Genomic DNA, 13,794 nt, shown 5'->3' with positions numbered 1-13,794 from the left:
TTTGTTATAAACATATGGTGAGCCAAGTAGGAAGAATATGCTTTGGGAGAATGGGGGAATGGAGTGGACAGAATGGGGAGAGATAAAGTGACTGATCACACTCAGTTATTCAGAGTTCATTGGCAGATGATTTTTGAATTATCTTTTCAAATTGTTTTCTGCTATATGTCAAATGTCTCCCTAGTTTCCATATTGAGATGGCCAAACTTGTCTGATTAAAATTTATTTTTTTAAATAGTACAGCAAAAACACACACTGCTGCTTCCAAAAATCAAAATGGCTGTTTGTGATTCCAAGTTCGTACTCTCAAAAATTCCAACTTTTATCTTGCAGGGTTTTGAGAGGGTGTACAAGGAAATTCCTGATATTCATTTAGATGTGCCACAGGCTTACACGGTGATGGAACAATTTGTGGAACAGTGCCACCAAATGGGGATCATAGTGAAACAGCTGAGGGATCTTTGTCCCTCCAGGTGAGTAACATTTGTATTTGATCATTCAACTAATTGGTTTGCTACTTCGAATTCGATCAAAACTTAGGTTTCATATATTCACTGTCATGAATGAAACTGGTTTAATGAGTTCAAGGATAGACTTGGGTAACTAAATAGGAGTTAGTTCAAAGGGGTGTTTGGTTGTACTGTATACTATTCTTCCCTATTTAAAAAAATTTGACCTGCATATTTACAGCCCTTTTACAGTCAAACATCTAACCACCAGAGTAATATATATTGCAGTGTTCACAGAGTTTCATGGTTGGGGCCAGGAAGGTTTCAGCTCTTTCCTAATTATTGTGAAATTGTAAGTGTATTTGTTTAAAGAACTTGTTTATATTTTTTTCAAAACATAGTATTTATCTTGCCTCACTTCCCATTCATCCATCATATTCTAATGGTGGTCTCACTCAATTGTCAGGGCACACTGCAGCCACAGTACTTTCCTATCTACAGGGTGCAGTATTGCAACTCACTGAGCAGCACTTCCCAAACCTGTGGCCTGTGCCTTGAAGGACAAAGGCAGCCACTGTGGGAATATCGTCACCGCTTAGATTGCTACAGTTCAGGAAAAAGGTCTGTCATTGTGTTCTCAAGGACACAAACGATTGGGCAGTAATTACTGGCTAGCACTTGTGCCCTGAGAACAGTTTAAAATAAATATAGTCCATATAGGTTATCTCTGCTTAAACCATGTATTTTTAGGAGCTAAATGTGTGAATTTATTTAGATAGACTTAATTTTCCTGTTTGTATACGGGGAACAAAATACAGCATTAACCAGTTCAGTTCAAGCTTGTGCACTATCAGAAGAATTTTTAACAACCAGAAGTTGGTGCCTTGAGGGAAAGTATCTACCACAATTGCTATTGATTTGAGACATATCTGTAGCTGTTTGCTAATTTATTTTTGTTTGCCTTCGTCTTTAAGGGGACGCAAACGCTTTGTGAGTGAAGGAGATGGCGGACGCTTCAAATGAGAAAGTTGTCAGAGGTGATAAAGCACAAGTTCCTGCAATTATTTTGTTTTTTTTTGTTTTTGTGCAGTCAACTTTTTGATTATAGCTTTTCAGTCCACATAGCTCTCATTACATGTGAGCATTGGGCATGGGTTAAACCTCATGAAACATTTTCGAGTGCATTTGCTACGAAAATAGAACCAAAAAGCACTTGATATGTGGGTATAGATTTTCTCTTTTTCCAAGGGTGAAGAATTAACAGCAGTGCCACGCGCTTGTGGTCAATGAAAGTAAGCTACTTAAGGATATATGTAGGTAATCTGATCATTCCATAGTCTTGTACAAGCTTCACTGCCAAGCCTTTCTGAATACTATGGTCTTCAAAAGGGACTGGCTTAAATACTGAAATCTCTATGAATGGGTTACACATGCTGTGTGTAATGGATCTCTTCTTGGCTGCTAATGCTAAAAATGCAATGCTTCAAGCAGTTTAAAAAAAGCTGGACTCTACCTTTTTATTTCTGTACAGTTTCCAGCAGAATGTATAAACTGTCCAATTGATTTATGGTACAAATAACTTCAGGCATTAAACATTGATTTTGAAGATGGAATATGACAGTGGATGTACTTTCTTTCCTTACAGAATATGAAAATCAAAATAAAGTTGGTTTTTAAAGTGACGATTTTTCTTTGTGTTCCCCCCAGCATTATTTTGCAAATTATTCAGTTACAGACATAGGAAAATACCAGAAAACGGTATGCACCTCATCTCCCTTGGTCCAAAACTAATATCTTGGTTAAACATACACTAGCTACCTTGCTTAAGCCAAGAAAACATGTTAATGAGACCAGAATTGTTTAATCAAGGAAAACATTCATGATTTATTAATGGAAGAAAATAAAATCCTCTTTTTGAGATTTCTGAATAGAAAAGGGGAAGGTTTGAGGGTAAGTTTAGTTCTAATTTGTTTATAGAAATGATGGTTAGAATGTGGGGGAAAAATAAACATATCTTTGCTGTTGGATGGCAGCCAGCATTATCCCCAATCCTTTCTGTCTGTTTTTTAAAACAAACAAGACCAGTGAGTCTAACATCGGTACTGAGAAATTGCTAGAGTCCATTACCAAGGATTTTATAAATCAGCATTTGAAAGGCAGTGGTATAATCAGACAAAGTCATCAGGGATTTACAAAGGAGAAATCATGCTTGATGAATCTATTGGAAAAATTTGAGGATATAACCATTAGAGTTGACCGAGGAGAGCCAATTGATGTGGATCATTTAAAAGGCTTTCAGAAGGCTTCACAAAGTCTCACATAACAAACTACGATGTAAAGTTAAAGCATATGAGATTGTACATAATGTCTTGGCATGGATAGAATGCTGATTAGCCAATAGGACAGTAAGTCTCACAACACTAGGTTAAAGGAACGCTTGTGGGTTTACGATCAAATAAACTTGTTGGACTTTAAGAAGTCTCACAACACCAGATAAAAGTCCAACAAGTTTATTTGATCATAAACCCTCAAGCGTCCCGAAAGCTTGTGGGTTTACTAGCAAATAAACTTGTTGGACTTTAACCTAGTGTTGTGAGACTTCTTAATGTGTTTACCCCAGTCCAATTCCGGCAAAGCCACATCATGACTAGCCAATAGGAAGCATAGAGTTGGCATAAATGTATCTTTTTCTGATTGGCAGTCAGTGACTAGTGAAGTTCCACAGGGAGCTGTGCAAAGACCCCAACTATTAACATGTATAAATGATTTGGAAGAGGGGAACTAAATGTATTATCTCCAAATCTGCAGATGATACCAAGTTGCGTGGGAGAGTGAGCTGTGAGGAGGACGCAGAGATGTTTCACTGTAATTTGGACAGGCTGTGTATGTGGGCATATGCATGGCAGGTGCAGCAAAATGTGAATAAATGTGAGGTTATCCACTTTGGTAGCAATAATAGAAAGACAGACTGTTATTTGAATGGGTGTAAATTGAGAGATGGATACTCGATGAGACCTTAGTGTCTTCATGCATCAGTCGCTGAAAGTAAGTGTGCAGGTACAGAAGGCAGTAAAGGCAAATGGTATGTTGGCCTTCATAGTGAGAGGATTTGAGTATAGAGATAAAGATGTTTTGCTGCAATTGTATAGGGTGCTGATGAGGCCACACCTGGAGTATTGTGTGCAGTTTTGGTGTCCTTATCTGAGGAAGGATGTCCTCGCTATAGAGGAAATACAGTGAAGGTTTACCAGGCTGATTCCTGGGATGGTATGTCTTGTCATGAGGAGAGACTAAGTCGGTTGGGATTATATTCACTGGGGTTTAGAAGAGTGAGAGGGGATCTCATAGAAACTTAAAACATTCTAACAGAATTAGGGTAGGATCAGAAAAAATGTTTCCAATGGTGGGGGTGTCCAGAACTAGGGGTCATAGTTTTGAGGATGAGATAAACCCTTTAAATCTGAAGTGAGAAGCAATTTCTTTACCTAGAGGATGGTGAATGTGTGAGATTCACTACCACAGAAAACAGCTGATGCCAGAACGTCTGATTTCAAGAAAAAATTAGATATTGCTCTTGGGGCTAAAAGGACCAAAGGGAAAAGGAGTAATCAGGATATTGGATTAAATCAAAATGAATGGCGGGGCAGGCTTGAAGGGCTGAATGGCTTACTCCCACTTTTAGTTTCTACGTTTCTAAACAAACATAACCAAAAACTGAAACGAGGACATGCTTGGAGCCATTTGAACAGATCATTGGGTTTGTGACTCTTGACTGCCTTTGGTAAGCAATGTTCGTTACTTTACTAGCTTTAAAACTTGACGAATGATTGGTATATAAAACGTAGCTCAATACATTTTATTAAATTGTATCTTTTAAAAACTCCATGAAGAAAAATGGTATCCCCTGAATATTTGATGGACTGATTAGCGCACAGAGCTGGAAACAGAGCGTCCTAATATTCTGAAGTCCACCTTTCAGTAAGCATAGTTTTTAAGGTCATTGGAGCATATTGATTCATATACTGTTCAACTCCTAAAATGGCACAGTACATTAAAAAATACAGCTTTATAAAAAGAGTGGATGTTTAAATAATGAAAATGACAGGATACTGAACTTGGTTAGACTTTTGATAAGATGAAGTTGAAGGCTATAACTGATGACCTAGAAAGATTATTTATGTCTAGTAGTAATTAGTGTGTTATAGTGCAAGAAAACTAGCATACATGCAAGGCATCTTTGGAGTACTGCAATACGTTCAACAAATTTTAAGATGCAAGATAAACAGTTCCAATACCCAAAAGTCTCCAAGAAATTATTTCGATTTCATCTATTGGGCTTTGAGTCCCTTGGATAAAGAAACTAAACAGTAAAATCTCCAATAAAGAAATTGGTACATTATATCAAAAAGATAAACATTCCCATAAGGAAGCTACTTTGCCTGATACTAAGTTCCTAAAGCCTCAAGGAGTGGATTGGCTTATGATTTTTATTTATTTAGCAAAAGCAAAGTCTCTAAGCCACAGTTTCTTCTGGTCCTGCTGTGAGCGTAGATGGGCTTCTGCTGCGTCTCTAGATTAAGTTTGATTACTGTCACAAGTAGGCTTACATTAGCACTGCAATGAAGTCACTGAAAATCCCTTAGTTGCCACATTCCACTTCAGGTACACTGAAGGAGAATTTGGCATAGCCAATGCACCTAACCAGCACATTTTTCGGCCTGTGGGAGAAACAGGAGCAGCAGAGGAAATCCACGCAAACATGGAGAAAGTTCAGACACTGAACTAAGCTAAGAATCGAAACCAGGTCCCCAGCACTGAGGCAGCAGTGCTAATTACTGCCACCCCATTTCTGTGATGTGATGCATAGTTTGTTCTCTCCCACAAGCACATAGGGGTATGATTGTAGGTTTCTGATTCTAAGCATGCATGAAAATGGTGGGGGAGCTGTTGATAAGAGAAACAATATTCAGAGGTAAAACACTTCTATTTCTGACTTGATTTTAAGAGGAAAAAAAGGTGGTTTTGGACATATTTCTTCTCAAATGTAAACTTTTTTTAAACAACCCACCCAAGTTCCCAGGTCTCTCATAAAATTCTCTAACTTCAAATTAAATTTAAAGCCAAGAACTTGTGTATCTACATCATTGCATCTCTGCTTCACAGTCAACAAATTACATTATGGGGTTGTGTCGGCAATTGGTGCATAATAAGATCCCACTGCTATCATTTGGATAAATGTGTTCATCTGTTGTGTTGTCAGTTATATTACTTGAACTCCTTAGTGTTCTTTGACAATACAACGTTCATCTAAACCATCACAAGAAGCAGTGGTATCTTGTGCATATGGCAGTATATCTGCCATTGCAACACTCCTTTCAGTTTGGCTTGTATGCTGCAGTCCTGAAGTGTGAATCCCATAACCTACTGACACAACAGAGCTATACCATTTGGAATCTGGAAGCTGTGGAACTTGAATTCTATTGCGTCATTCTTTGAACAGATGATAGCAAACAACAGTACAGTGAATAATTCAACTTTAATTTGAAAGCAAACTTCATAACACTTCTCTCAATTCTGATGTTGCTTGAATAACATTACATGCCACATGCTGTTTACACTATTGCCAATATTAATGCATTCCTAGTGAGGTCTGAGAGGAACAGATATGACCAACTGCCTTGTAACAGTGAGGTTTGAACTTGTGTGTATTTTCATACCCCACCCATCAAAAAAAATGTTGTCCATTTGACTAATGCCATGTGTGATATAAAAGTCCCCTTAAAATTAACTTGCTGGCCTATGTACATGGTATAAGTGATATGTGAGCTTGCAGGATTGCTTCCTTCAAAATTGGTGTGCATGACAAATTAGACAATACAGTTTTATTTTAGATTAAGAATATACTGAACCCAAAATGGAAGTTAAAACGAACATTACAAAATGTCAGCTTGAAGTTCGCAAAACTGATATTGTTGATGGTACATCCCATTACAACTTGAAATGTAATTCTGGCAGGTTTTATGGATATAACCAATCCAGCACGATTAGAGAAATTATCTTATTTTTCTTTCTGTGCTAATTCCTGCTGCCGAACAGTCTCTTGTGCTTCCCTCTGCATTTTCTCCATCTTCTCCAGTGTTACTGATTTAAGCGGCAGGAGTTTTGGTTTGCAGAGCACCATGGCAGGAACATCCTCGAAGGAAAGTTGACCTAGTGTATATGAATACTGAATTAAAATAAACTCACAGTATTAACTGCATAATAATCTGGAATTTGTTTCTCTATCTAAGGCACGGTGGCACAGTGGTCAGCACTGTTGCCTCACAGCTCCAGGGGTCTGGGTTCGATTCCCGGCTTGGGTCAGTGTGGAATTTGCACATTCTCCCTGTGACTGCGTGGGTTTCCTCTAGGGTGCTCCAGTTTCCTCCCACAGTCCAAAGATGTGCAGGTTGGGTTGATTGGCCATGCTAAATTGCCCCTTAGTGTCCTGGGATGCATAGATTATAGGAATTAGCAGGGCAAATATGTGGGGTTACAGGGATGGGGTCTGGGTGGGATGGTTGTTAGTTCAGACTCAGTGGCCCACATGGCCTCCTAGGGATTCTATGATCTTCGTTTATCTCCCCTTCCCCTTTTTCTCTTTTGAAAATGATTATTTCAGAGCATTAATGCTCATTGTTGGATCTTGGTATTTCAGGATGACTCCTGGCTGTTTTGTCTTCCCAGGCCCAGGAGCATCCCTACTTCTGATTTGGCTGGGCTTCAATTAACACCACAAATTAGGAACTTCCCTCGTCTGTATGCATGCCAGGTATTGCACTTGCTTCCTGAAATACCAAGTCAAAACACTGCTATTAATAATAAAGGCTACTTAGATTGATTAACAGTGTCCAGGAAATATTGTGATCATATTTTTATTGATATTTTATATTTTTACTGTTTTTCAAAGATCCATTAATTCTAGTAGTACATGTAGCCTTTTATGCACATTAAGAAAACAGAGTATTGTTCCAGAAGTAATGTTTAAATTTTATGCTTGATTAATTTGACATCCACTTTACTGAAGTGTCTGATTTACTGGCCTGTGAGTTTAAAAAGACCAATGATTATAAATGCACACATTTTATTGATTTCTGTGATACTTGCCAGTACAAGTCCTTGCAGAAGCTACAATAGTATTCTAAATCCAGATCACAAACATTCAGTCCTAATTGTAGAATGTGCAGATCTCTGAATAGCTGCAGTTAGAATCCCCTACATTGAAGAAGGAGGCCATTCAGTCCATCGAGCATGCACCAACAACAATCCCACCCTGGGCCTATCCAAGTAACTCCATGTATTTACCTGGACACCAAGGGGCAATTTAGCAGACCTAATCAATCTAACCCGCATATCTTTGGACTGTGGGAGAAAATGCACTCAGACTCGGGGAGAACATGCTAACTACACACACACACACAACAGTAACCTGAGGCAGAAATTGTACCCAGGTCCCTGCCACTGTGAGGCAGAAGTGCTAACCACTACCATATCTTAAAACGATAATCCATAATATTTGTTGCTGAATTCCTTGTGCCAGTGTTTATTGTCATTGTCTCACGTTTCCTTTTTCTTTAAATTTCAATTTATGTTGCACCTATCACTGTGTTCAGGTGTAAAATAAGAAGCTTTCAGAACAAACCTATAAAAATCATTAATTTACTCCTTTACTTGAACATACTATATTAAAAAAACAAGTCAATTAAATTTCAGCTGTTCCTTCCTACAACTGTTTACATTGCATCAGTAATTCCCTGCTAGTTGTGTTTTACATACATGTGGTATCGGGCGTATTATCTTAGTATATGTCTGAAGTTAAACTTAGACCTACACAGGTGGGATTGAAAATATGAAATGCTGCAATTGTTCACAGTTCCCATCAAATATTGGGGTCTGCAACCAAATCAAACTGTTCTTCATCTCATTTCCATCATCTGCGTGTCTCTTTCATCCCTTTTGAGAACAGTGGAGTTTTCAGCGATTACCAGAAACACTGGTAAGAGGCAGAGCTATTTATGCAGAGAAACACACTGAATAAGTAATATATGTACAGTGCTTCACTTATTCACCAGGGCCAGGACAGATAATCTTTGTATTACCGCTGTGTTAACCTAAGTTAGGTATTAGCTTCCTTTACTCCAGCTCTCTCGAGACCTACATCAGAACATTGTCTACCTTTGTGAATTTCTCGTACAATTATGATGTCCTCTGACCGACACTGATAAACTCTGTAATTCAACGTTCATTTATCTGCAGTTTTATGAATAAAAGCTGGGTCAACAGTGCACCAGCTTATTTTACACAAGACCTTTGGAACCAACAGATAAGCAAAAGATTTTTATACTACCACTGAAAGAACTGTGCCAATTGATTGGGCCACCCAGTACATCATCTAAATTCTAAATAAACGTAAATATCAGGAATGGAATATCATATAATCCTTTCAAATTATATAAAACAGATGTCACAACAACACTAATGACAAAAACACATTTGCTAAAAGCTCCTGACTTTTTGAATGTTTCTGGACACCGTCCAAGAGTTTCTGAAAATCCTTTGGGCAGTTGCTGTCTCATGTTTTCAGTACAGTGGGTGTAAACTGCCAGAAATGTTGTTATTTCTGTCACTGGTGCCAGGTAACCACCCAGCCCTAGGTAAATATGATTTGGTTTCCTAGGAGTGGATTCAACATATTCCATGATCCCATGTCTGACCAGGCAATGCTATTAGCCATATGTATATGAATAAATAGCTCCTCTGTAGAAACTAAAAGGTTTTCTCAAGTACAGTTTGTATTCAGACAAAACATCCTGGAAACACTCAACATCTATGGATAGAGAATCAAGACTAAATATTTCAGGTTGATTCTGATGCAAGATCATTGATCTGAAATATTAATTCATGCAGCATTAGTGGAGATGAGTGTTTTCAACAGACTCTTCCCGCTCAAAAAAGACAGTAGGACTAGGGGGCACAGCCTCAAGATAAAGGGGAGGCGGTTTAGAACGGAGTTGAGGAGGAACTTCTTCACTCAAAGGGTGGTGAATCTCTGGAATTCTCTGCCCGTTGAAGTGGTGGAGGCTGCCTCGCTAAATATTTTTAAGAAGCGGGTTGATGGGTTCTTGATAAGAGAGGGGATTAAGGGTTATGGGGAGAGGGCGGGAAAGTGGAACTGAGCCACAACAGATCAGCCATGATCTTATTGAATGGCGGGGCAGGCTCGAAGGGCTAGATGGCCTACTCCTGCTCCTATTTCTTATGTTCTTATGTTCTTATTTCAGATTTCCATCCTCCAGAGTATCTTACTTCCCTATTAAGATAGGCTCATCTGACTTGCTTAAAAAATGCCTTCCAAAGTTCTTGAGCTTGAGAAGATGACACAAGGTGTCAACAAAGCAGAATATATTCAGATTGTGCAAATGGCATCAAATCAGTACAACTAAACACTGAATTAAACAAAAACACACCTTGTTTAGGAAGGACCTCGCGAAACATGGACTTTACCTCCGGCATTTTTAATCTCATTCAAATTGTACCTGCAATGTATTGAGTATCCTGCAAATAAAACAAGTAGTTGTTATTATTGTGGATTTTTGATAAATCATTTATTGACTTAATCTGAACAAATAAATTTACAATTTCATTGCAAATGTTAAAATGTTGTAACCAGTGTAATCACTCATATTGCAATGAAATCAGTCAGGGTGGTAAAGGGATCAAACACAGTTACGCAAAAGTACTGGCCAAAGAAGTAGATTTAAAGGACACTTCTTCAAAAGATATTTGCTGAGATGGAGAGGGAGGCAGAGTGCATTCATGAGGCCCAGAGGAGGTGAACAGAGTACTAAGGGAGCTGTTCCATTGTATTTTGAATGAGGCTCTAAATGAAAGGCCTTGTATGCCCGTCAAGTGGGTGTAAAAATCCCTTGGTATCATTTTAAACAGCGGAATTCTCTGCAATGTCTTGGCCAATATTTATCAACCTCGCAAAAACAGATATCCAATTATTAGCACATTGAGGCAGCAGGGTTTAATCTTCCAATCCAGAAGATGGCATCTTTAACATTGCAGGACTCTCAGTCTAGAAAACAAACTAACAGTGAAAGTTTTAGGCTATTATCTTTACTTTTCCAAAACAAACCTAGTATGAGTCAAATACATGCAATGAATGCTAACACTAGCTCCATGTTGCAAGAGGTGAGACTAATCCCTGGGATTGGAGTGGGTGATGTACCTTCACTGTGTGTTAAAGGAGGACACTAGTCCCTGGGAATGGAGTGGGTGATGAACCTCTACCTGTGTGTTACAGTAGGAGACCAGTTCCTAGGAATGGAGTGAATGATGTACCTCTACCTGTGTGTTACAGCAGGACACTAATCCCTGGGGAGGGGGCGGGGCCAGTTTTAAGAGTCGTGATTGGTTGCTATGAGGGAGGCGGGGCCACTATGGAAGAAGCTGATTGGTCCCTGAGACATAGGCGGGGTTTGGCACTGATTGACAACAGTCCGTTCCCTTGACAGCAGCGCAAACTCCAGCCACCCCAGTCCCCTCAGCCGATGTGAAGTCAGTAAAAAGTCTGACAACACCAGGTTTTAGTCCAACCGATTTGATAAGTTACCGGACATGCCGTGTCACGGAAGCAGCGCAGGGTGCCCGCAGCCCCGGTACGTCCGAGCGCTCCCTCCCTGCGTCCGCCCCACAGCGGCACAGACTAACCAGACAGTGTGCCATCAGCCCGCGGCCTCACTTCCAACGGACGCACGCACTCACATGCGTAAACAGTGATCTCATCGCGCTGCCGTAGTCATGTGGCCACCAACGTCATCCGCTGGGCACAAGCACCGCCCCTGGGAGGGTGTTGGTAATGTTTTAGTCTGTGGCTGCAATTGCGTCCCAGGAGGCTGCAGCCAGGGCACTGAGCAACATTGCAAATGAAAGGATTGCTCGTGCTGAAATCACTCTGCCTTTCTCTTTCAGAAACTCAATATGCTGTGTATTCTCAAGCTTTATTGTCATCCCATCTTCACTTTGTCTAGAGGTTGTCAACTCTCCAGGAGTGAATCTCCAAGAATTTAAGATTAACTCTCCAGCTATCTAGGGGAAAAATAATCATCAGGATATCTAGAATTGTGTCTTTTTTAATGTTCTAAACACTTGATTACTGGTTACAATGGGGAATAAAGCTGCTTGTAGCAGTCAACACCATTCAGTCTGCTAATGAGCAATGTATTTATTTTCCAATTGGTGTTGGAAGTTTTTTTATTAGTGTCAGAAGTAGGCTTATGTTAACATTACCTGTTTGGCTATACTGAGGGAGAATTTAGCATGGCCATTGAACCTAACCAACAAGTCTTTTGGACTGTGTGATGAAACTGGAGCACATGGAGGAAACCCACGCAGACACAGCAAGAATGGGCAGACTCCGCACAAACAGTGGCTCAAGCTAGAAATTCAACCCACATTCCTGGTGCTGTGAGGCAGCAGTGCACACCACTGTGTCACCTTTATATTATTAAATTAGACTGATTTGATGGACCATCTTCACTTCCTTATCCAGGGTTTCCAACTCTCCAGGAAGGAAACTCCAGGAGTTTAAGATTAAATCTCAAGGACCTTTTGCAAGCTATCCGGGGGGAGGTGGGGAGGGGAATATCATCAGGATGTTAAGAGTTGTGTCTTTTTTTAATATTCTAATTACTTGATGAGACAGAGTACAGGAATGAGATAGAGAATCTGGTGAACTGATGTGGCAACAATAATCTCACCCTCAATGGCAACAAAACGAAAGAGATTGTCATTTTCTTCAGGGAGCGTAAAGGAAGCGTAAAGCGTCCCTGTCTGAATCAATGGGGATGAAGTAGACAGGGTTGAGAGCTTCAAGTTTTAGGTTTCCAGATCACCAACAACCTGTCCTGGTCCCCCCCATGCTGACACTATAGTTAAGAAAGCCCACCAACGCCTTTACTTTTTCAGAAGACTAACAAAATTCGGCATGTCAGTTATGACTCTCACCAACTTTTACAGATGTACTGGAAAGCATTCTTTCTGGTTGCATCACAGCTTGGTATGGCTCCTACCCTGCCCAAGACCACAAGAAACTGCAAAAGGTCGTGAATGTAGCTCAATCCACCATGCAAATCAGCCTCCCACCCATTGACTCTCTCTACACTTACTGCCTCAGCAAAGCAGCCAGCAAAACTAAGGACTCCGCCCACCCCAGTCATTCTCTCTTCCACCTTCTTCCGTCGGGAAAGAGATACAAAAGTCTGAAGTCATGTATCAACCGACTCAAGAACAACTTGTTCCTGGCTGCTGTCAGACTTTTGAATGGGCATGTTTTGATCTTTCTCTACACCCTAGCTATGACTGTAACACTATATTCTGCACACCCTCCTTCTCTATGAACAGCATATTTTGTCTGTATAGCATGCAAAAAGCAATACTTTTCACTGTATGTTAATACATGTGACAATAATAAATCAAATCAAAATCAAATTGATTACTAATTGCAATGGAGAATGAGGCTGCTTGTAACAGTCAAGAACCAATCGGTGTGGTAATGAACAATCTATTCATTTTCCAATTGGTGTGGGAAGGCAGGGTGCTATAAGTACAATCGATTAATGAACATAGAAACATTCGTGGGCCATTCAGTTCCTTGAACGTATTCCCATCATTCAGTAAGATCATGGCTGATCCATACCTCGACTATTTACTGTCTTGGTGCCATATCCTTTTACACCCTTGTTTAGCAAAAATCTATCAATCTCTGGTTTAACATGATTAAATCTGACAGGAGTGTTGGCCTGGGGTATTAGAGGCAGAAAATCGTGTAATGAATATGTCGGAACTAGAGCTCTTGTTTTCTCTTTGTTAGTCTTGTTTTATTTTAGTTTTGTTCTGATGCAGATTGGCAACATTACAACCAATCAGGCCCTTACTGAGGCAAAGCAATAAAGAACTTGGAGTATCGCTATTTTAAAAAATAAATATAATCTATTTTTGTTATCCATATTAACTCCATTCCTGTTTCACTTTTGCATTTATACTATCAGCTGTTTTGAGTGAGAGGAAGGTTTTGTGGTGGCCTCAGTTAGCCTTTGGGATTTATCATTGAAATGTATCCTATTGACTGGAAGCTTTATTCAGTTCCCATAACTGGACGTTTCCATTCAAGTTTTCGGGAAGGCAACATTTTCACCAAGAAATTAAGCAAGTGTAGTGTGGCAAACTATTTGCGCCTGGTATGTGAATAATGAGCCAAGTAGCCTTTTCAAATTTCATGAAATAAAAACAGAAATATTGG

At 39.7% G+C, this 13,794-nt stretch overlaps 1 protein-coding gene and 1 long non-coding RNA gene across 4 annotated transcripts in view; one reads left to right on the top strand and one right to left on the bottom strand.

Moving 5' to 3' along the window:
- Positions 1-2,131, top strand: part of pdcd4b (programmed cell death 4b) — a 41,930-nt gene extending 39,799 nt beyond the window's left edge. For both annotated transcript variants that reach the window (XM_080205862.1, XM_080205861.1), the window contains exons 10-11: positions 334-473; positions 1,424-2,131. In XM_080205862.1, the coding sequence (XP_080061988.1) occupies positions 334-473; positions 1,424-1,472 (189 nt within the window). In that variant the 3' untranslated portion in view covers positions 1,473-2,131. The remainder of the gene's footprint in view (positions 1-333; positions 474-1,423) is intronic.
- A 4,415-nt stretch (positions 2,132-6,546) lies between these two features.
- Positions 6,547-11,283, bottom strand: LOC145354229 (uncharacterized). Of its 2 annotated transcripts, none has more exons than XR_013888835.1 (3): positions 11,205-11,283; positions 9,956-10,043; positions 6,547-6,659 (listed from the first exon to the last, which is right to left on the bottom strand). It is a non-coding gene; the product is annotated as an uncharacterized LOC145354229 (long non-coding RNA). The 2 variants fall into 2 exon arrangements; XR_013888836.1 differs by having other exon boundaries at positions 11,107-11,216.
- Between the last annotated feature and the right edge of the window lie 2,511 nt (positions 11,284-13,794).

This window comes from Carcharhinus amblyrhynchos, chromosome 17 (assembly GCF_965287045.1).
Source record: "Carcharhinus amblyrhynchos chromosome 17, sCarAmb.v2.hapA, whole genome shotgun sequence".
Lineage (NCBI taxonomy): Eukaryota > Metazoa > Chordata > Chondrichthyes > Carcharhiniformes > Carcharhinidae > Carcharhinus > Carcharhinus amblyrhynchos.
Note: the sequence above shows the minus strand (reverse complement) of the source record. Positions and strands in the feature narration are given on the sequence as shown.